The sequence below is a fragment of the Sus scrofa genome, chromosome 4 (assembly GCF_054392235.1).
Source record: "Sus scrofa isolate SSC_HxYL_T2T_F1_AM1 chromosome 4, Sscrofa_HxYL_maternal_Yorkshire_Landrace_v2.0, whole genome shotgun sequence".
Taxonomy (NCBI): domain Eukaryota; kingdom Metazoa; phylum Chordata; class Mammalia; order Artiodactyla; family Suidae; genus Sus; species Sus scrofa.
Window position 1 is genome coordinate 94414363 of NC_139386.1, and position 22874 is coordinate 94437236.

General features: G+C 42.3%; 1 protein-coding gene across 1 annotated transcript; it reads left to right on the top strand.

The window, feature by feature from the left end:
• Positions 1–5633: 5633 nt before the first annotated feature.
• Positions 5634–21168, top strand: CD48 (CD48 molecule). The gene is given in 4 exon segments (NM_001243714.1): positions 5634–5790; positions 13794–14096; positions 17424–17690; positions 19730–21168. Coding segments are annotated over 4 exon segments (732 nt in total). The 5' UTR covers positions 5634–5708; the 3' UTR covers positions 19810–21168.
• Positions 21169–22874: the final 1706 nt, after the last annotated feature.

Below are 22874 nucleotides of genomic sequence, written 5' to 3' on the forward strand. Positions count from 1 at the left end.
AGATAGATTTATTAAGACAGGACACTTGTGAGAGATATAAGAAGGAAGGTAGGTGAGGAGGCTCTGCTCAGACATTTTGGACCAAAAAGTGGAAGCCAAATACCAAAAATCATGGAGCAGGAAGGCTGAAAAACTGTGGATCCCTGATGACCTTGTGGACTATTCTGCCAAAGGAACTACCAATTCCAACATTTTACATGAGCAGGAAATAAACTTCTTTCTCCTTCTCCTTCTTCTTTTTCTTCTTCTTTTTTTCTTTTTAGGGTTGCACCTGCAACATATGGAATTTCCTGGGCCAGGGGATGTACTGGAGCTATAGCTACCACCCTATATCACAGCCACAGCAACAGCAGATCCGAGCTGCATCCATGACCTATGCTGTAGTTTGTGGCAGAGCCGAATCCTTAACCCATTGAGTGAGGCCAGGGATTGAACCCATATCCTCATGGATACTAATCATGTTCTTAACCCACTGAGCCACAACAAGAATTCCAAGGCCAAATACTTTAACCCAATGCATCAGGCCAAGGATCGAACCCATGCCTCCACAGCAACCTGAGCTGCTGAAGCTGGATTCTTTATCCACTTCCCCACAGTGTGAACTCCATGATTTGCTATTTCTATACTTCAAAATGATCACAAATCTAATTATAATATGTCATCATACAAAGATATTAGTCATTTACAGTATTCCTCCCACTGTACATAACTATATATATGTAAATATATATATACACCATAATTTGTATGTAATATAATAATATAAATATACTAAATCATATATACCACATATATATAACATATATATATGAAATATATATATACACACCATATATATATACCACACACATATATATACACACCACATATATATATACACCACATATATATGAAATTCACGTATATATTCAAATGGTTAATTTGCTGATGTCTTAATTTCAAATGCATTTTAACAATGTTTGGAGTTCCTGTCGTGGCTCACTGGTTAACGAATCCGACTAGGAACCATGGGGTTGTGGGTTTGATCCCTGGCCTTGCTCAGTGGGTTAAGGATCTGGCGTTGCTGTGAGCTGTGGTGTAGGTTGCAGATGCAGCTCAGATCCTGCATTGCTGTGGCTCTGGCATAGGCTGACGGCTACAGCTCCAATTAGATCCCTAGCCTGGGAACCTCCATATGCCGTGGGAGCGGCCCAAGAAATCACACACACAAAAAAAGAAAGAAACTTTATACTTTTACTACCATCAACAGATTTACTGTTTTTGATATCATATTTTTTATCTTTTGTTTTGTGTATCTCAACTACAGATATAGATGACTTTTACTACTTTTGTCTTTTACCTTCTGCTAGCTTTATACATGTCTGATTTACTACCTTTACTGTATATTTGCCTTTGCCAGTGAGATTTTTCCTTTTATGATTCATATTTCCAGTTGTGGCCTATTCTTTTTCACTTAGAGAAATCCCATTAACATTCTTATAAAGCCATGTGGTGGTGCTGAACCCTTTTAGCTTTTGCTTGTCTGTAACACTTTTGATGGAAGCCTTGCTGGATAGTGTTCTTGATTTTAGGTTTTCCCTTTAACTGCTTTAAATATATGAGGTCACTCCCTCTTGACCTACAGAGTTTCCGCTGAAAAGTCAGCTGATAGCCTTCTGGGAGTTCCTTGCATGGAGCTTGGTTTTCCCTTACTGCTATTAATATCCATTCTTTATATTTAATTAATTAATTAATTTGATTTTTAGGGCTGCACCCACAGCATATGGAGGTTCCTAGGCTAGGAGTCGAATTGGAGCTGTAGCCGCTGGCCGACACCACAGCCACAGCAACGCCAGCTCTGAGCTGTGTCTGCGACCTACACCACAGCTCACTGCAATGCTGAATCCTTAGCCCACTGAGCGAAGCCAGGGATCAAATCTACCACCTCATGGTTCCTAGTCAGATTTATTTCCGCTGCGCCACAACAGGAACTCCTATATTTAATTTTTTGTGTGTGTGTGCCTTTTTGCCATTTCTTGGGCCGCTTCCTGCGGCATATGGAGGTTCCCAGACTGGGGGTCCATTCGGAGCTAGTGGTAGATAATGGCTAGGGCTAGTGTTGGTCCACTGGTGGGCACAGCCAAGTCCCGGGACTTCCAGCTGTAAGGTTCTGGGGTTCCTAGAGCTAGTGTTGGTGCACTTGGGTGTGAGGCCTGGTCTTGGAATGGCTGTGGGCTCAGAGGGTCTTAAGGCAGAAGCCCTGCTGGGCTTGGAGCTGAGTCCCTGCTCAGCTAACTGCTTATCTTGAGGTATCCCAGTGTTGGTGCCAGAAAGACTGGTGGGCTGTGCCAGGTCCCAGCACTAATAAGCTAAAGAGAGGATTACAAAATGGCACTTGCCAGCACCAGTGACAGAACAAGTTCCTCAAAGTGGCTGCCTCCTGTGTCTCTGTCCCCAGGGTGAGCTGAGTTGCCTCCTACCTCTCCAGGAGGCTCCCCAAGATCAGAAAGTGGGTCTGACCCAGGATCCTTTCGAATGACTGCCTCTGCCCTGGGTGCCAGAGCATATGAAACTTTGTGTGCACCTGTCTATTTCCCACAGCCCTCTTACTCTCCTGAAATGTTCTGTGGGTTCATCTTGGTGCAGGACCACACAGCTGGGGAACCCTGTGTGGGGCTCAGACCCCTCACTCCTTGGGGAGAATCTCTGCAGTGATAATAATCCTTCCATTCGTGGGTCCATCACCTAGGGGATTATGGGTCGTACCACATCTTTGTCCTCTTACCCATCTCATTGTGGCTTGAGAAGATCTTTTATACTTGTCTTCTGATTCTTCTCATCAAAAGTTGCTCTGTAAATTGTTGTAATTATGGTGTGCCCATGTGAAGCAGTGAACTCAGATCTTCCACCTTGGCCCTGCCCTAGATGAGTACTTTTTTAAAGAGACTAAGAAGAATTCCAGTTCTTCTTTTGATGTTTTATCTTGTTCCTTTATTTGGAAGATATTTCTCTGTCACCTAATTTTACCTAATTTGCTACTTTTATTTCTATGTATCTGGATCCTCTTGCCAAAGAGTTCATCTTGCCTTCTGCCATGGAAGGACACAGTGTGAAGATGCCCACCTATGAACCAGTAAATAGACTCTCACTAGACACTGCGTCTGTTCATGCCCTGATCTTGGATTTCCCAGCCTTCTGAACTGTGGGAAATAAATATGTGTTGTTTAAGCCATACAGCCTAGAATATTTTTGATATAGCAGCTGGCTCAGACTAAGCCACAAGGGATTCCTCCCCTGACCCCCTTTTCACTATGCATATTCTTTCCAATAGAGATCCTTCTTAGACCTGATATGATGTCAACCAGTTTCTATGCTAATTATTCACACTTGGTACGTTGCTCAGGTCATTCTCTTGGGACGCAGATCCATATATTCAACTCTCTTAAATGTTTTAATCCTAACCTATCCAAAACTAAACTTAGCATCTCTCATGTCCCAACTTGTCCCTTCCCCTGTCTTGGGTTTGACTACCCAAGCCAGGAACCAGACTCTTCCTTCTCCCTCTCCCTCAACCTGCACAGAAGACCAGATATGGGAATTCCCATTCTGGTGCAATGGGATATATGGTGTCTCTGCAGTGTCAGGGACATGGTTCGATCCCTGGTCTGGCAAAATGGGCTAAGGATCCTGCATTCCTGCAGCTGTGCCATAGGCCACAACTCTGGCTCAGATGCCATCCCTGACTAAGGAACTCGATATGCCAGGTGGGAACCAAAAAAAGAAAGGAAAAAAACCCCCAGAAAAAACAGGTAAGACGTTTTGCAGAATCTGACTTCTTCCCTTTATCCCACCCATCCCACTTTAGCTAAGGCCTTCATTGTTGCTTAGATGGATTCTTCCAAGTGGCCTTCCAATATCTCCTTGCTTATAGCCTCATTCTCCTCTTCATTAGTTTTCTTTCTAATCTGTGAATTGAATAGCACTTGTCTGCTCCCAATCACTTATTTTTTTATTTTTTAAATTCAATGAATTTTATTGTATTTATAGTTTTACAACCATCATCACAACCTAATTTTTTAGAATATTTCCATTTAAAACCCCCTCAGAACCCTTGATTTTTGTCTCCTTGAAAGGCTTCAGAATAAAATCTAAGCTCCTAATCCATGGACAGGGAAACCTTGGCATTATGGACCTGGTTTTCTTTTTTTTTCTTTTCTTTCAGCCACAATAAAATATCCTCAATTTCCTGAACTAGTCAAATTCTCTGGTTTCTCAGCTATTACCTACGTTCATTCCGTAACATACTTCCCGTTCTTCAAAGAAGCCACACCTATTCACTTACTCCTAGCAACTGCCTCTGCTCACACACAGTTTATATTGCATAGTATTTCTAAGCAACCCCAAGATCCCCATTTTACAACCATATTTTAATGCTTTTTTTTTTCTGTCTAATTCCTCCAAGAGATTGTGAGTTGCTTAAGAGCAGGCAAGAGTGTAGATTTTATTTCTGCATTTTTTGGGGGGTGGGGTGGGGTGTGTCTTTTTAGGGCTGTACCCACAGCATATGGAAGTTCCCAGGCTAAGGGTCTGATCTGATTGGAGCTGCAGCTGCTGGTCTACATCACAGCCACAGCAAAGCAATGCTAGATCCAAGCCGCATCTGTGACCTACACCACAGCTCACGGCAACACCAGATACTTAACCCACTGAGCAAGGCCAGGAATCAAACCACATCCTCATCCATACTAGACAGGTTTGTTACCACTGAGCCATGAGGGGAACTCTTATTTCTACATCCTTAAATACAGGTCAAGAAATATCCAATAGATATAGGGAGGAATGAAAAGACTGCTTCCCTTTGCTGACCTTTTGGGGTGGGTAAGTACTTTTAAGATAGGAATTCACAGGTTGAGAGGAAGAGTGTTTTTATTGGTCATCTTCCAGTTGAGAATCAGAAATGTCTCCAATTTGAAAATAGTTACAAATATGTTGTATCGGGGACTGTAGCTTATCTTAATGGTTTTCCAAAGTGCCCTCAGTGGGTAAATAATCCATTTAGATTCAAGGGGGATAGGCCTGAAATTTCTTAGAGCACGAGGGTATGGAATTCATTCATTTGCATCTAATAATCCTGCTTTCCTACAAATGTGCAGTGGATAGGTCAATGTAAACATTCCAACAGTGAATTTATAATAAGGGAGGAGGAGCCTGGGGTGGGAGACCAGCACTTAAACTGTGTAGATCTGATTTCCCAGACTTTGGGCTCTCAACCTACTCATGATCTACTCCTCACATGATTTAGAGTTGGCCCAGGCCAGAAATTCCCTTGGGTGGGTAATTGCATATTTGGGCCTCTAGATTAATCAGGGTAATTCCTGACTGGAAAACCAAAACAGATATTCTATATCAGGAGTCTTTAATTTTTTCTGAGCACTGACACTTCTGAGAATCCAGTAGAAGCTATGGATCTTCAGACAACAGAAACAGCATAGCATTTTGTTCATTTCCGTGGTGCTGTCATTAAAAAAAAAAAAAATGCAAACTATTATGCAAACTATTGGGGCTTCCTGTTTCGGTCCCCAGACCCTACCCATGAGTCACTGGGTGGAGAGAAGAGATCAGTGGTTTTTTTTTACCTCTAACCTAAAGCTATGAATAAGAAGCTGCCAGTTCCTTTCTAGCTTGGTTCTGGCCTGTCTCTAGAGTTCTAGGGAGTCCTGGAAAGTAGCATGTTCTCGAGAAGTTTGGAATGCTATCTGGCTTTGGGACTTCTACTGCTGCCTCCTTTGTTCCTGGCAATCTGCATCCAAGGTATTTTCCACAAATTGTCTGCCTGTGATTGTGCATGGGACGACCAGTCTGATGGTAGAGGAACTACGGGGTGTGGCTCCTCCCTGGAAGGGGAGTAGAGGGTCTCCAGGCAACAGGTATTTTCATCCTGGTAGCAGGGCTGTGATAAGTTGGGGAATCTTCCTTAACCTTGGAGGATCAGGCTCCATACATTTTTGCAAGGCGGGGACATGAAAAAATTAGGACCCTGGTGAGATAGGGAAGTAGGCCACTCTTATTTAGTCCAGTGGTTTGTTCTCTGTGAAGTTTTCTTGCATTTTGAATAACAGGAAGCTACACTGAGAGCGGCCACATTTTATGCTCGGGTCTGCATGATCCTTGAGGCATTCTGTGAGACCTCTGTCTATACAAGGGGTTGTCATGAGCAAAAAGAAATGAAGCTGTCGTTGTGCCAGGAAGAGATCAAAACTGTGGGAAATGAAACCTGGAAAGGATTGCTCTGTCTAGGGTCTCTGAGTGAGAGTCTGAGCAGAGGCCTCAGTATCAGAGGAACACCCAAACATCTGCTTAAGTGCTAAGGTTCATTTTTCTACTGTGGGTTTGTTCTGATCCCCCTCATATGCTAACTCTCTTTCCCGTTACAGCAACCAAGCCCTCTGGTACCTGTCTTCCCAGTTCAGCTGAGAACTGAGTTAAGCTATTACCTTTCTACTATTTCTCCCTAATAAATACTTAGGTCTTTTTCATTCCAAGGGCTTTAATGCTCACCACTATGAGAAAAAAAAACAAAAAAAATCAGTAAAAATGACTGCTAACATGGGGAACAAATATAACATCATAGAATTATGATAATACATAACTTTTAGGGAGATAAGATAGTGATGCTTAAAGGAAATGCTGTCATCTACTCATCCAAGACCTCTGGGGGTGGCAATATATTGGATCTGGTTTATGACTGGTTTTGGAGAGGAAGAAATTTTCCTCTACTCTTCTGGGTTCTTCTGGCTGGTCTAAGAATTAAATTGACTTGAAACAGATTAATAGGAGAAAATCAGAATTTAACATTTTATACATGGGAGAAACCCAGAAAAACTAAGTAACTTGCCAAAATGGCAGAAGCTCTCACCTTAAATATTACCCTTAGCTAAAGAAAAAAAGAGGATGTTGAGGCCGACCATTCTGGGAGGTTACCAGGAAACGCACAGTAAACAAGGGTAAGGTTGTTATGCAGATTTAATTTAGTGCCTTCTCAGTTGATTAAAAGTTTCTAGAGATTTGGTCGTCCTCTTTTTCTGGCACTGAGAGGGAAAGACCCTTACAAATGAAGATTTCCCTTACAAATGTACATGTTTCTTATAAAGGGGCAATTTCTACTTGATCTTCAAAGTGTTTATCAAGTCTGCTGTTTCCTTAGAAAATAACCAGCTTACAATAATTAATATGCTGAAGAGACATATTTAGGGTGGCAAATTCTGCTCCCTTACCCTTGGTAAGTCCAAAGACATGATTTCTTCAGGGCACTCGTGGCTGTGTGGGCTCCATGGGACTGACTCAATTTATAGGACACTGATATGACCTGGGAGTAGGGTCTGATGTGTGTTATTCATTGGACTGTTGCACAAGATAGAGACACTGAGAGAACTAGACTATTTCAGGACTTTCTCTAGACATGAGGTTAATGTGTCTAAATATATTTGTGCCTAGATTATGCCTACTGATGGTCATTTTATACTCAATTTATGACTCTCCCTGCCTGGTAACCACATTTCATCTAAATTAAACTTTGCTGTTTGCCTTAAAGGAGGGTCTCTCTCTTCATCTCTAGGTCTATATACATGCCTTTCTTCCTACCTAAAATTTCCTACACTTTCATCTTTCCAGCCCCTCCCTTAGCTTTCCATTTTCATGTGACCTCCTCCTGGAAAACTCAGACTCCAGGTTATGGTTGGTGAATTGCTTGATTGTCTGTTTCCTTGAGCTCCATGAGAACAGAGACCTTGTCCAGTGCTGAACCTAGCACATTGCCTAGCATTTGGCCTAGGCTCAATAAATAATTGTTAATCCCATTGTGGTCTGTGCACATGGGCTGGAAAAAGAATTTTCCAGCATGGCAAGATGAAGAGAAAGAAGAGTTTGTTGGGCTAAGAGATTCTGCTAACACAGTGGGACCACTTTATGATAATCAGGCATGTGATTTTGTCTGTTTTTATAGGCCAGGGAGACAGGAGAGGTCTTATGATACATCTGCTGACAAGCTGATTGGTTGGAGAAAAAGAGGTCTTATGATATATTTGCTGATTGGTCAGAGGCATATATTGCCCCATAGGGGCAGGGTATAGGCCACATACCTTTCCCAGTAGGGGCAGGAAGGAGTAGGCCAGGTTGTTTAAGGTGGGGGAGGGGGCATTACAATGAGACAGTGTGGTGATGATAAGGGTCTGATAATTCTTGTCTTGGCCAGAGGCTTGAGTTCTATCACAAATCCTATGAATGAATTATATCAAAGAACTTCTTTTCATGCTGTCTGTCCAGATCTTCCTGCAAGTTTAGTAGTTCTCTTCTCCCCAATAAGGGATGCTTTTGTGGAGAAATTTGAGGAGTATTTTTAAATTTCCTCCTTCATCCTTCTTCAGACCTGAGTTTCTCAGCTCTGTGATCTCATGACACCCTCACCACTACTAGGCACTTTCCTTGCCCCACCGTCCACCCCCAAGCACTTAGCAGATTATGGTGAAAACAGCATTTACTGATACAGAAGACCTACCTTCTGAGTTCTATGTCATGGGATTTTCTATGAATCATAAAAGCTTCTGGGCCTCAAATTTCTCAGCTTTATTATAGATATAATAACATCATCTCTGTTTCTTCACGGGGTTATTATTAAGATTAAGTGAAATAAAGAATGTGGAGTTGCTCTGTGATTGTGACACACACAATCTGAGACAGATAAGAGCCTGAAAGAACATAAGGAAATTCCAAAGCCCAATGCTCTCTCCTGAGCTGCGGGCCTGAACCTTGAATGGCTCCAGACTCTCCAAACACATTTTCCAAATCAGCCTCCTCATCTTTGTTCCAGCTGTCTACTGCTGTATAACAAGCCACTGTAACACTGAGGCTTCCTCACCTTCCATTTAGCCTGTTGCAATCTGGCCTCATTAAACTTATTAGACTTTCCAACTTTAGGAAGTGGCACTCTGTCCATCTTGTCACCCACAACACAAATCTGGAGTCTTGAGATCTGCTTCAAACTACTTCCTTGAAAAGTTTGTTAAATAGTTGTTCTCATCAGAGAGCTCTACATGATTCCATATAAATATCTTTAAAACTCACTTCTTTTGATCCTTAAAAGTTTTACTGCAAACCATGTGACTTGTTTTTGGAGTAGTCAGAATTTCTCCTTTAGAATCTCTGATGCCTTCCTAGGTAGACTCTTGTATGAACTTACAACTTCTTTGATATAATTTTTTCCCTTCTCATTTAAGTTTTGTTTCTCTATAGACAAGAAACATGGGTAAGCACAGGAAAGATCTGCTTCATTTTCTGTTTAAACTATGGGTAAACATAGTTATCCTAAGCATCCAGACACATAACCAACTACTTCTTCTTGAGAGACTTAAATCAAAATAGTGGTTTTTCCCCCTACCTTCTAAAATTTGGAATTGTTAAAAAGGCAAATCAAGGTTTTTGTTTTTTTTTTTCAATTTAAATTGAAAAAAATACATACATATATTATACATAAGAAAAATATCAATGAATCTATCTGAATTTATTAAATAATCCTCTGTAAAAGGCTAAACCACTACCTTGATACCTCAAATTGTATTACAATATTTGTGCACTAAGTTTTGCTAACTATATTAGTAAAATTAATCCATCTTTTTTCTTCAGCTTGTGAATGGATTATAGAAACCTTTTAGAATGATAGAATATTTTTGTTCCATTTTTTAGAGGTCAACCAAGCATTCTTTCTACTGCTTCTATCTTTAGGTGGTTTTTTTGTTTGTTTGTTTGTTTGTTTGTTTTTTACACTTTGTAGGGCCACACCTGCAATATATGGAAGTTGCCATGCTAGGGGTTGAATCAGAACTACAGCTGCTGGCGTACACTGCAGCCACAGCAACACAGGATCTGAGCCATGGCTGTGACCTACACCACAGCTCACAGATCTTTTAACCCACTGAGTGAGGCCAGGAATCAAACCCACGTCCTTATGGAAACTAGCTGGGTTCATTACTGCTGAGCTAGGACAGGAACTCCTATCTTTAGTTTTATGTTGCTTTTCAAGGGCACTGTTTCATTAGGTATTTCTTAACAAAATTTACTCTTCCTTTGCTATACTCAAGCATGAGTCTCAGTCCATCCAAGGCTGCTGGGTTTATATTTCAAGTTTTCCATTAGCTGTGTTTTACTGATTTGTATGTAACTGAAACCATAAATGCTATACTCAATACTCTTTTATGCTGTTTCTTTTAAGAGTTTGTGGGTAGCTTCTCCACTACTCCTCTGCCGTCTCCATCATAATAGTCATCTTTTATTCATTTATTTAGGACTCAACCCTGAGACAGGGCTGCTGCACTGGCCAAGTTTGACACATTATGATACTTAAGAAACACAGTTCATTGGTCATAAGTAATTAAATAGTAACTCAAATTTCTGCTTGAAGTCTCTCAAAAGATGCTCAAGAGAATCCAATTCGTACGTTACAGCAACACTTCCTACAATATCGTTTCCCAATCTCTTTAATCTTTTCAACCCATCCCACCCATTTCCCAGAGATTCTCACTCTTTTGAGCCTTAATGCCATAGCACCCCTATTTCCTAAACCAACCTGAGTGGCTCCTGATTATCTGTCCCTTTCCTCCCTGCCTTTTCAGTCAAAACTAATCTTCAAAAGTAAGCAAGAGGAAGCTAGAGTGAGCCTGTATACTCTGTATTCTTCATTCTCATCTGTATTCTTCATCCTCAATGGACTCATCCTCATTCCTCCTTCCATAAAGAGGTTACAGGGAAGCCAATGGTGTAAGTCCTAGTTAAGCCTCAAGGTCCAAGGACCAGAGCACTGATATCCAAGGATAGGAGAGGATGGGTGTCCCAGGTCAAGGCAGAAAGTAAATATTCCCGCCTTCTGCCTTTTTGTTCTCTTTTGGCCCTCAACAGATTGGATGAAGTTCACCCACATTGGTGAGGGTGATCTTTACCCAGTCTACTGACTCAAACTCCAGAAATACTTTTACAGACACACCCAGAAATAATGTTTTATCAGCTCTCTGGGCATCTTTTAACTCAGTAAAGTTGACACATGAACTTCACCATCACAGCCTCTGTAAGGAAAATGCCAAAATAAAGGCAGAGAGGTTAGGTAAAATATGCAAGTCTGCATAGTTAGTAAGCAGCAGGCCAGGATCTGAACAGTCTAATTCCAGACTGTTCCAGATGGTTACATTCTTAACCATCACACTGCAATGGAAAAGGAGTTAGACTCATAACACTCATTTTTTTGTTGTTGTTGTTTATCCTAGGAAGCTTACAGTCTGGAGATAAGGGCAAGTAATCATTCGACAGACCACATCAATATGCTGTGAGTGCTAAGATATAGGCATGTCCAGGAAGTTGCAGGTTTCCTTCCTCTCTCCTTCACCACCAATGTGTAACGATTCCAAAGAAACATGTTGGTGGTTGGCTGTGACTTCTTACTGAGAAATAAAGTGGTTAATTGTGGGTTGTGCTATCTGCCTAAGCATGTCTGAGACTCGTCGGAAAGTCTGCCCAGAATGACCTAGGCCAGCAGTTCTCAACCTAGGTTAAGGTTGCCTTCCAGGGGGTATTTGTCTTTGTCTGGAGACATTTTTGATGGTCACAACTGGAAGATGCTACTGGTGTCTAGTAGGCAGAGGCCAGGGAGGCTGCTAAACATCCTGCAATGCACAATGACAGTCTTCCACAACAAGGAATTCCCTGGACCCCCAAAAGTCAATAGCGCCAAGGTTGAAAAACACTGACCTAGCTGTCTTTTTTATTTTTCTTTTTAGGGCTGCACCTGCAGCATATGAAAGTTCCCAGGCTAAGAGTTGAATTGGAGCTGCAGCTGCCAGCCTACACTGCAGCCACAGCAATGCTGGATCTGAGTAACATCTGCTACCTGCAGCACAGTTCACGGCCACCCCAGATCCTTATCCCAATGAGCAAGGCCTGGGTTCGAAGCTGCAGCCTCACGGAGACTTAATCCGCTGAGCCACAATGGAAACTCCTAGGCTGTCTGTTATCACCACTTCTATGAATTCACATGGAAAGAAGTAACAGAAATAGAACAAGTCTAGAATATACGTCTAATAATTTTAAAATCCTGGAGAAGCTATCCTGCTAGGTTTTATGTTCCTAGAGTCCAGAGATTCTTTCTGCATTGCTGGTGTCAGAACATAGCACAGGGCCTGGCACACAGTCATTGAATACTGTCGCTCAGACTGAATTGACTACGTCACAGAAATTATAAAGTATAGAATGACTTCCACACAAGAATGTCATGACCAACAGAAGTCGTAGTAGATAGATCAAAAATGACTGTGTGCAAAGCAATTTATGTTTTGAAATTGGCAAACGTTTATAAAAACAGAGGTTAGTTTGAGACCTCTGAGAAAATGATGCATAAAAGTAAAGCTAAAGAGAAATAAGAGATGCTAAGGCAGAGCAAGAGCCAGATGATGACAAAGGCGCACAGTTTCCACAGAGCTTTCTACACATTTCTTGCAGGACATTTGGGTGGTGAGTTATTTTTTCCACATTAGCAAAGGCTTCAAGGTGAATTTCAATTTTATATATTTTTAATGTTTTTTAGCCATTCATAGGAGAGAAAACTGTGCATTGCAAAATCAAATTTCGGATGTGAAAATAAATTGCTTCTGTTTAAATTCATATATATATCTATATATAAAGTATAGAATAGACAAATCAGAAGCACTGTGGAAATTAATATCTAGGTATGTCTGTGTATGCACAAGACATATGTTAAATGCTCAATAAATGGTCGTTGAATGAATAGATGGATGAAGGAATAATGAATAGGAAACTTGAAAGCCTTGGGGATGCAGGCATTTTTATCTTCATTGAAAAGAATGCTTTTGGAAATGATAGACACGTGGAAAGTAAATAGCTAGGTATAGATACAATGTTGAACAATATGAGGTTTTGTGTGACAGTGTATGAGAACGACACAGGTCACATTTCCTCTTTCCTCTGCCATTAGCTTCTTTCTCCTGCTCTTTCCAAGCCAATACATTTATACTTAGTTCCCTTCCTCCACAAAGAGAGTCAACAGACCTCCCTTCATCTTGCGTCTTCTAGCTGTTATCTTTTCTTTCTCCTTTCCTTCACCAAACCAGGTTTTTTAAAACTGAGGCTTACACAATTTGGGGTGCCCTCCTGCAAAAAAGAACAGAACTATAAATACAGACAGGAACAAAGTGAATTTAGTTAGAATGAGATATCCCAATATAGCATGAGTTTTTGAAAAGCTGACAGATACAGCAAAAATCATGAAAGCCAGAAACATAGCTGAATATTTTTTATTTAAAAAAATGCTTTCATGCTTCCATGATACTTTGCCACTGAATAACTCTGGTTCACTTCAAACCTTGTTTCTCCTTTGCCTCTTAGCACCTGCTGAAGTACTAAACTGAACCACAGGGAGCACAAGCACAGAGACGAAATGTGACTGGTCCTTAATTTACTGGAAAACGTACTAGTGTGAGAGTAAGGGAGAGACAGGGTCAGCCGCAGGGTCCTTTTCCTTTATCATCTGAGACAGAACTAGATGGATGTTAACAACCTGTCCCCAGGCCCACTTCTCAAGCTCTAACTTTAATTGAATTCCTGATCGAGGGGTCACGACCTCTGATGAAGACCATACTTGCTGCTCCCAAACAAAGATCTTTTCCTTCTTCCTTGTTCCATCAGCCCAGGCCAAAGCCTGGGCCACTGGGTGGCTCTTCTCTATGATGGGTCTCACTCACTCTGATTCTCATTTGCAGATGGTTCAGAGTGTTCAGAATTCGCACTCTCTGGCAGCAATGTGAGTCTACAAATCGCCAATCTACCTGAAGGCTACAGTTCACTCGCCTGGTTTTACACTGTGGACCAGAAGATTGTAGAATGGGAGTTGGGTGACTGTAAGTACTTTGATACTAAATTTAAGGACAGGGCCAGACTTGATCTTCAAAGTGGCGCATTGCACATCCAGAAGGTCAAAAAAGAAGATGAGAGCACATACATCCTGAAGGTGAATGGGGACACCCGTAATGAAAAGAATTGGAAGATTATGCTGACGGTGCTTGGTAAGTTAGGGGAGCCAGGGCAAGTTCCACTCCAGGGCCCCAGATGGACCACTGGGAGGCTTCCTGGGGATGACGGGGACCCTCTCTCTCTCTCTCTCTCTCTCTCTCTCTCTCTCTCTCTCGAGGAGAGAAGAAACTTGGGATAGGCTTAATTCATTTCTCCCAAAGCCAGTTCCATTTTAGGAGTGAGTTTGGGCCAGCAGACCCCCCAAATAGGTAACTCTGGGACATTTAAAGCCCTTTCTGACATTAGTGAATCTGAGATTATGAGAGCAAGAAAACTAGGGATGATATCTTCTCTATTATCTCTCTCTTTTTCTAATAAATAAATTTTATTGGAGTACAGTTGGTTTAGAAAGTTGTGTTAGTTTCAGGTGTACAGCAAAGTAAATCAGTCATACATGTACATACATACATTCCTTTTTGGATTCTTTTCCTATGTAGGTTATGACACAGTATTGAGTAGATTACCCTGTGCTGCACCATAGGTGCTTATACCTCTCTGTTCTCTTCACACTCTCCTGTGATCAACCCAAATCAGTTCTGAGCTCATTTTAATAACATATCTGGACAAAGACTTCATCCAACATAAGGAAAAAAGACAGAAGAGATAAATGATGGGGCAGGAGCTATTCATGAGGGTTTTCTCACCTTTCAGAATGGGTGGGACAAAAGCTTCCACTCCTAGTGCCAGCCTAACCAGTATGTATGAAGTAAGAACTTAGAACATTATACTTGGAGTCAGACAGAGCTGGGTTCAAAACCCTAGTCAGTCACTTCCTGGCTGTGTGACCTTGGGGAAAGATCTTGATGTCTCTGCCCCTATTAGGTAAAGTTCTGTTGATGGCAAGTTACAGAAACCAACTTAATGTATCTTTAGCAAGAAAGGGATAATTTATTTCAAAAAAACCACTAAGACTATTTAAAGCAATGCAAAGAGTTTAGAAGAGTCAGGAAGGGCTGAAGTGGGGGAAGAGTGAGAACCAGGGCCAGTCCAGAGTCCCAGCCTCCAGAACGTGTGAACTATGCCAAGGGATCCCTGCTGTTTTCATCAACCATCTTCCAAAGCCTAGACTTAAGAATCTCTCTGTTTAAATTCTCAAGAGAGAAACTAATTAACGCTTCTTGGTTCAGGGATGTGATTTAAACAGTCAAAGCCCAAAGATTAAGGTTATAAAACAGAAACATGGTTCTTGGGAGGCCTCCCTAGGGTTGCAGTGGGGAATTATTAGAGAAAAAGGGCTGGATAGGCCTCCCAAGAGAGGGGTGCACCTCAGAGCCATGGGTTTGTCACCATATTATGAGCATAATGATATCCTTGTAGGATGTTATGAGCAGTAAACTAGATAATGAATGTGAAAACACCCTTAAGATACTAAAACAGTGCAAATGAAGAATATTGTATATGTTCACCTCCCACCAGTCAGACACTCTATAGTTTAAGAGACTCTAATCTCCTGATTTACTTCCACCATGTCAAATGGCTTGAAAATTCAAGAAGTCCTGGAAACAGAAAAGAGACTGAGGTTCTTACAGTGGTTTAAAAAAAAAAATCCTAAATTTATATCATTTACCAATCTGTGGTAACTCGTCCACCTCAGTGAACTGCAAGCCACTAACGGTTTCACAGCCAGCACGCCACATTTCTGTATATTTTATTATTATTATTTTTGAGGGCCGCACCTGTGGCATATGGAAGTTCCCAGGCTAGAGGTCCAATTGGAGCTGTAGCCACAGCCACAGCAACGCAGGATCCGAACTGCATCTGCAAACTTCACCACAGTTCACAGCAACACCGGATCTTTAACCTATTAATCGAGGCCAGGGATCAACCTGCATCTTCCTGGATACTAGTTGGGTTTGTTACCACTGAGCCACGATTAGAACTCCCCTGAATATTTTAAAATCCACAAGCTGGCTTGGCTTTAGCACATCTGCCTGGGAGTAAGAGCTTCAGGAATCTTAGCAGAAGAATCATCCTTCAGTCCAGCCTGGGAACTTCTTACAGCTCAAAGGGAGCATCCTGCAGCCAGACTGCACTAGCTGACTTTGTCCACAAAGTGCCCAGTGCTGTGGCTACTCACTGCGGGAAATGTGGAAGGTCTGCAAGACTTGAGGCTAGACCACAGGAAATGAAAAATAGTATGAAAATTGCTCATGTAAAGTATGTAGGAGGAGTCTTGCAATCTGATAGGGTTTCCCAGAAGAGATGGATCTAGAGTGCAGGAAGCCAGAGGGCAGAGCTGCAAACACCCCTTTCCCCCCACCACAGACACACACAACCCAGAGGCCAGCTCTGACTGGGTTAATACTCTGCCTTATTTTAATCATGACATCTGAACTGCACTGAGAAGCCAAAGGCCCTGGAGGATTTCAGATAAAGTAGTTCTAGTCAAGGAAGGAGCAGATGATGGAATTACTTCTCATCCCATCTGGCTACAGAGTGGCAGCAGTGATGACACCGTGACCTTCAACATGCATATAACATACCTGCAAAAGCTCGTCCTCAGAGACAATGGTGTTGTATCTTACTAACATTGAGCTGTGAGGTAGTCATTTTACATATGAAAAGGAAGTTCAAGGGATTAATTATCTTGCTTAAAGTCACTTCACCAGAGCCAAGTCCAGGACCCAGGCTGGTCTCATTGTAAAGATAGTGTTTTGTCTTTTCTATCTCATAACTGCTCCATCCATCCATCCATCCACCTAGCCCTTTCATCAGATCCTTACAGAACACTTGCTCTGTGGCAGGCACTAGGATACCAAAGTTAACAGACACAATGCTTTCATCACCGCTGACATGCACTGGGAGTCGCATGAGGTTCTTTTCTGTTGTTCTGCCAGAGTCCGGGAAAAGTCTGTGCCATAGGTAGGCAGTACCTCTTACTCCAGGACTCTTTCTGAATCTGAGCCCCCAAACTCTTCAAGGACTGATGGGCCCAGGTGCCAACTGTGGGCAATTGCTAGCGAAGGGCCCCTGAGCAACTCAGACAGTTGGAATATCATGTCTGACCCCAGCTGATCTTTTTGATAGAGCTCTGTTGTCCTTTCTGGCCCACAGAGGGGCATAACCCCGTTTTATTTCTGAATGCACGGCTCCCCCTTCCGGATCCAGCTTGGCTTCAGCCCAAGAAGTAGCACTTCTAGTCTCAAGCCCGCCAGAGGTCAAAGCTACTCACTGGCTCCCTCTGCAGGACCTTCTTCCTCATGGCAACTCCTGCAGCCCTGCAGGGCTCCCTTTGTACCTCACTGGCTAAACCCTGGCAGTATGAATGCCTCATAAATGTATAAATCCATTGTCTCTTCTTATAACATCTTCATCTTCAGACCCTGTACCCAAACCCATCATAAAAATCCAGAAGATGCAAGAAGTGAACAACAGCTGTTACCTGATGCTATCCTGTGTGATCCAGGACCAGCATGTGAACTACACTTGGTATCAGGAATCAGGGCTTTTTCCAAAAGAGCTCCAGAGCAGTGTGCTTGAAATCACCCTTGTGCCACAAAACTACTCCAAGTTTTACAGCTGCCAAGTCAGCAATCCTGTGAGCAGCCAAAAAGACACAATCTACTTCACTTCATTCTGTCAACCAGGTAAGAAATACTGCCAGGGGAGCTGAGGTGAGCACAGGACAACTAATTTTCTCTTGAATGAACAAAGGTGTGGGGATCTGATCCAGTCTCCTGGCACATAGCTTGGTAAAAAATCCCAAAGGCATCTGTGGGTCATAGGAGACTTGGGTTTTCTTCAAGGCTCTACCACCATTCTCAGTGAGCTCACCTTGCCTTAGTGGAGTTCAGCATCCTCATATGCAAAGAGGGGTTGGCCCAGAGGCTCTGCTGTCCCCATCTCCTGCCCTGCTCTAGGACCAATGCACTGTCCTAGAATCTGATGCTAGCATCCTTGCAGGATAAACTGAGATTTCAGGATGAGCAAGGAGAAAAAGAGCAGGTGGGGGAGGAGTCCAGACCCTGTTGGGCAGGAGCAGAGAGGGGTTTCTGGTGGACCACAAAGGAAAGAAAGCCCAAGTGGGAGAGCATGAGAGCACATGGTGAACAGGAACTGGAGCCTTATCTTCAGGGGGAGACTTTCTGCCCTTCCTCTGGTGTATGCTCCTTGATGGAGTTAGAAAAAGGAAAACCCTGGGTTTCATGTTTCAGATTTCTCTGTCTCCTGGGAGGATCCATTCATAAGAGCATCACTCCTGGCTTTCTATCTTAAGCCTGCACAGGTCCCATGGTGGGGTGGCCATGATCATAGGTTTTGGAGTCAGTCATACCTGGAATTAATCCAGGGATTGTCACTTACTAGCTAAGCAAGTTACTTAGCTTCTCCAAGCCAAGTCCTTCTTAAATAACAGACAAAGTGATATAGTTCTTATCTCATATTTGTATAAGGATTAAATGAGACAATACAGAGGACTAGCTGTCATGGTATGTAACAAGTTTTCAATGAATGGCAGCTAAATTGTGTCCAGTCCTTTCCATTATAGAGACACTAGGGATTTGGAGGATCCCTTAATAAATCTGGATCACTATCTCAGGATCCCAGGCCCTAGACACTGTATACCCCTCAATTCACATCCCAAGTCCTGATGTACAAGTCCTTCCAGAGTAACTCATACCTGTGATACCAATATTTATCTGAGATCCCTGTGATGCCCAGTCATCAGGGACCATGGCCACTGGGGACATGGCTCCTTCATGGTCTTCCTGGACCCAGTCCACTCTGCCCACCTATGCTAATTTCTTTACCTCTGCTCCCACACATGAGCTATGGAGGCTACATGTGCTTCTGCATCTTCCCAACTAAATGGTCATGTCTTCTCTTCTATTCTTTTCCTGATATGCCCTGCTTTTCTATCACCACGGAACCAATATGACACTTTGGGGCCTGACCATGAGATCACAAGTTGGCTGGGCGGTTCCAACACAACCTTGATATCAATGCCATATTCTGAGATCCAGTAAAACGAAGAGACACAATCCCCATCCTTTATAGAATGAAGGGGACTGCTCATCCACAGAAAGGATGAAAGTAATAATAACACATCTATTTTTTGGAAGGACTAGACCCATCTTGTCTCTTTTTAGCCATCCAAATTATCCTAGAAAAGCATCTTTAATTCCCCTTCCTTAATTTTTCACTCTCCTCTCCTCCCCTCCCCTTCCCTTCTATTCTTTATCTCCTCACTTCTCTTTCTTTTTTTTTCCCTTCCCCCTTTTTCCTCCTAGTTTGTACGGATGGCTAGTAGTGTGGAGAAACAGGGAGAGGAAGTGGTCCTTCCTTCTCTAAATTTAGCACATAGCATTGTATGGTCAACTGTCCATACCCAAAGCTCTGCCCTACTTCATTGCTGTTCAGTGTAGGAGAGTGATTGTTTTCCAAGCCCATAGCCATTCCAAGGTAATCTTCAAGCACAAGACTCAGCAAATCCAGTGATATTGAAGGGATTTCTTTACACCTTGGAGTTTGAGCTTAGGAAGAGGATGTCCCAGGCACATTGGGACTGGATTCAGGGAGGAAATAGTCCACTGCTATGTAAGCTCCCATTCCAGCATCTGGTACCCCTGCCCCTTCTCAACACATTGATCAAGTCACCTAAGTGTTTGGTCTTTTCTCCCTCTTTCAGCTCTATCCTCTGGAATAGCTTGGACTGCACCTTGGCTAGTGATCATGGTAACCACCGTTCTTAGCCTCCTGTGGACATGATATGAGCTCTTCTAACTCAAGGGTGGAATTCAAGAATGCAGGATCTTGTACTCATCAACAAGGATGTTCAGGCTGATATTTTAAAAACCACAGTAATTTGTTTTTATCACCTAGTTGTTTTCCAACATATATATATATATATATATATATATATATATATATATATGCACATGCATTCTTCCCACCAAAAAAAAGTTCAAAATGTGTTATGCAATGTTTTCTTATTTAAACATTTGATATGATTGTTAAAGTGGATTTGAATTGCCCCAAATATGTCAGACAATGCTTGCTCCATTAGTGTGGACAGACTGGAGCATGGAGCTGTAAAGGGAAGGGCTGGAATCCCAGGCTCCCGTGTGCTGGTGTGGCTAAGGAGCTCTTTCAGCTTCCTCAACCTTGCCAAACCTCCTGGGGTTCCAGCTCTCACACTCTTCCCCCAACCAAGTTCTGGTCCTCTTCCCAATGGTTTGCCTTGCTCTGGCCTCTCTGAAGAGCATACTTATTAGGTTTTCTGGGAATGTGAGCTCGGGCTTGCTTCCCCTAGAACTGAGAATACACCTTTACCACATAAAGAGAGTCCTTCCCAAGCCTCTCATGGGGAGCTGAGTTTCCCCTTTCGTCTTTTCACCACTGCTGCTATGTGGGAAGCTCTTCAAGTTGCGTCATGGGATCCTAAGACCATCAAATTGACTAAATGCTCTCACCAGGGTCTTCCATTATAGGAAAGTAAGAGCCCCCAGGCCCTCCACTGACTTAAAACCTGGAAATTTTGTTGTATGTTTCCCTCCTTTAAGTCTCCTCATGGGTCTGGAGCTGAGAAGGTCACAAAAAGATGTTCTCCTCTCTCAGCAAAATGCACCTACCATAGACCACTTTCTCTTTACACAAAATCAGCCTCCCTTCCCTTCCCCTACTTGCCTCTGTGGCAGAGACAATGCTGTGTGTTCACCAAACCCTTTTGTTTTCCTCATGGATTTAATGGTTAATTTTATGTGTCAACTTGACTAGGCCATAGAGGTGTCCAGTTATCAGTCAAACCCTATTCTGGGTGTGTCTCTGAGGGTGCTTCTGGGTGAGGTTAACATTTGAATCAGTAGACTGACCCTCTCCATTGTGGGTGGTTCTCATCAAATCAGTTGAAGACTTGAACAGAAAGCCTCACCTACCCACAAGTATGGCGGAACCTCTCTCACCTGAGTGTCTTGAAACTGGAATGTTTAGTTTTTTCTGCCTTTGGACTTGGGCTGGAACTACATCATCATCCCTCCAGGGTCTCCACCTTGCTGACCTAGATCTTGGGACTTGTAAGCCTCCATAATTGCATGAGCCAATTCCTTTTAATAAATCTCTTTGTGTGTATGTGCCTCCTTTCTATATATAGCATCTTTTCCTTTGGCCTCCTTTTTAAAAAATTATTTATTTATTTATTTATTTATTTATTTTTAGCAGAGTGTGAGGATATGTTGGGGGAAACAGACACACATACACACAGGCACACATGCATGCACACATGTGAATGGAATAAAAGCATTTCTGGGGGAAGGAATAAGAGGAAAGAAGTGTCACTTTATATCACAAATCAACGTATTCCTGGGCTGCTAAGGAACAGGCACACATCTCCAGGCATCATGTTTCTATGGGTTCTAGCTACTTGAAAACTTGGGGCACATCCCACCCTAGACAGCGTAGGTCACCAGAAGCAACTCTTCTCTGCCTCTCCCATACAAAATATATGCCAGATACATAATATGTGGGGCTCAGTGCAAAGTGAAAATTCAGGACTCCTGTTCAAAAGCAGGAGAGAAGTACCATTAAATGTACCAAAATAGAGCTTTTTCCTTTCTTCTACAGACTCTCTCTACTTGAGATGGTATTTTTAAATTAAATTTTATTGGGATGTCATTGATTTACAACATGTTAGTTTCAGATGTACAGTAAAATGAATTATACACACACACACACACACACACTTTTCTCATATATGTTATTACAGAATATTGAGTATGGTCCCCTGTGCTATACAGAGGGTCATTGTTAATTATCTATTTTATATATAGTAGTTTGTATATATTATTACCAAACTCCTAACTTATCCCTTCCCCCCTCATTTTCCCTTTGGTAAGGGATGATATTTTTTAACTTGCTATTTAATGTTGTTCTGAGTAAAGGAAAATTAACATTTTAGATTATTATTATGAATTTCACTGTTTATATTGTGCAATGTCAGTTTTGAATGATATACAAGAACACTAAATTTGTATGTAGAATCACTGAAGTTACTTAGCTCCTATTTCATGGCTCACACGTGAACACACACATTCCACCAGCACTCTGTGGAAGCCAGTGGCTTCCATAACACAACTGCTTTGTACTCATTTTGAGCCTCACTGAACTCCCATACATCATCCACTGGATTCCATTCTCATGGGGTATCATGAACGAGGCTGTAAGGAATAGTGATTAACATGCATAGTGCACACATCTTCTCTGCTGATGTTCATGCTCCATTGTCCCAATGGACTTCACTTAAAACACAAGTTGAGGAGTTCCCTTTGTAGCTCAGTTGGTTAAGAACCTGATGTTTCTGTGAGGATGCAGAGCTCCATCCCTGGCCTCTCACAGTAGGTTAAGGATCCAGTATTGCCACAAGCTGCAGCATAGGTCTCAGGTGTGGCTCACATCTGTTGTTGCTGTGGCTGTGCTGTAGCCCTCAGCTTCAGCTCCCATTCAACCCTTAGCCTGGGAACTTCCATGTGCCACAGGTGTGACTATAAAAAGAAAAGAAAAGAATAAAGTTGAAAGATAAAATTATTAAGAATTTCAAGATGGTGGGAGCAGAGTACTGAACCAAGTGGAGCACCCTTCTGAGAATAAGACCCTGTTTGAGTACAGGTCACATGCCCATGAAGCTAGATTTTCCTTGAGGACACCTGACACCCTATGTCAAGACCATCATTTCTCTGAGAGTTCTAGTATGAGGATCAAGCCTGATTTTCATGTGTTCCCAAGACCCTCATGTTTCAAAACTTAGTGGAGTGATGATCAGTGAACTCAAACCATTTGTC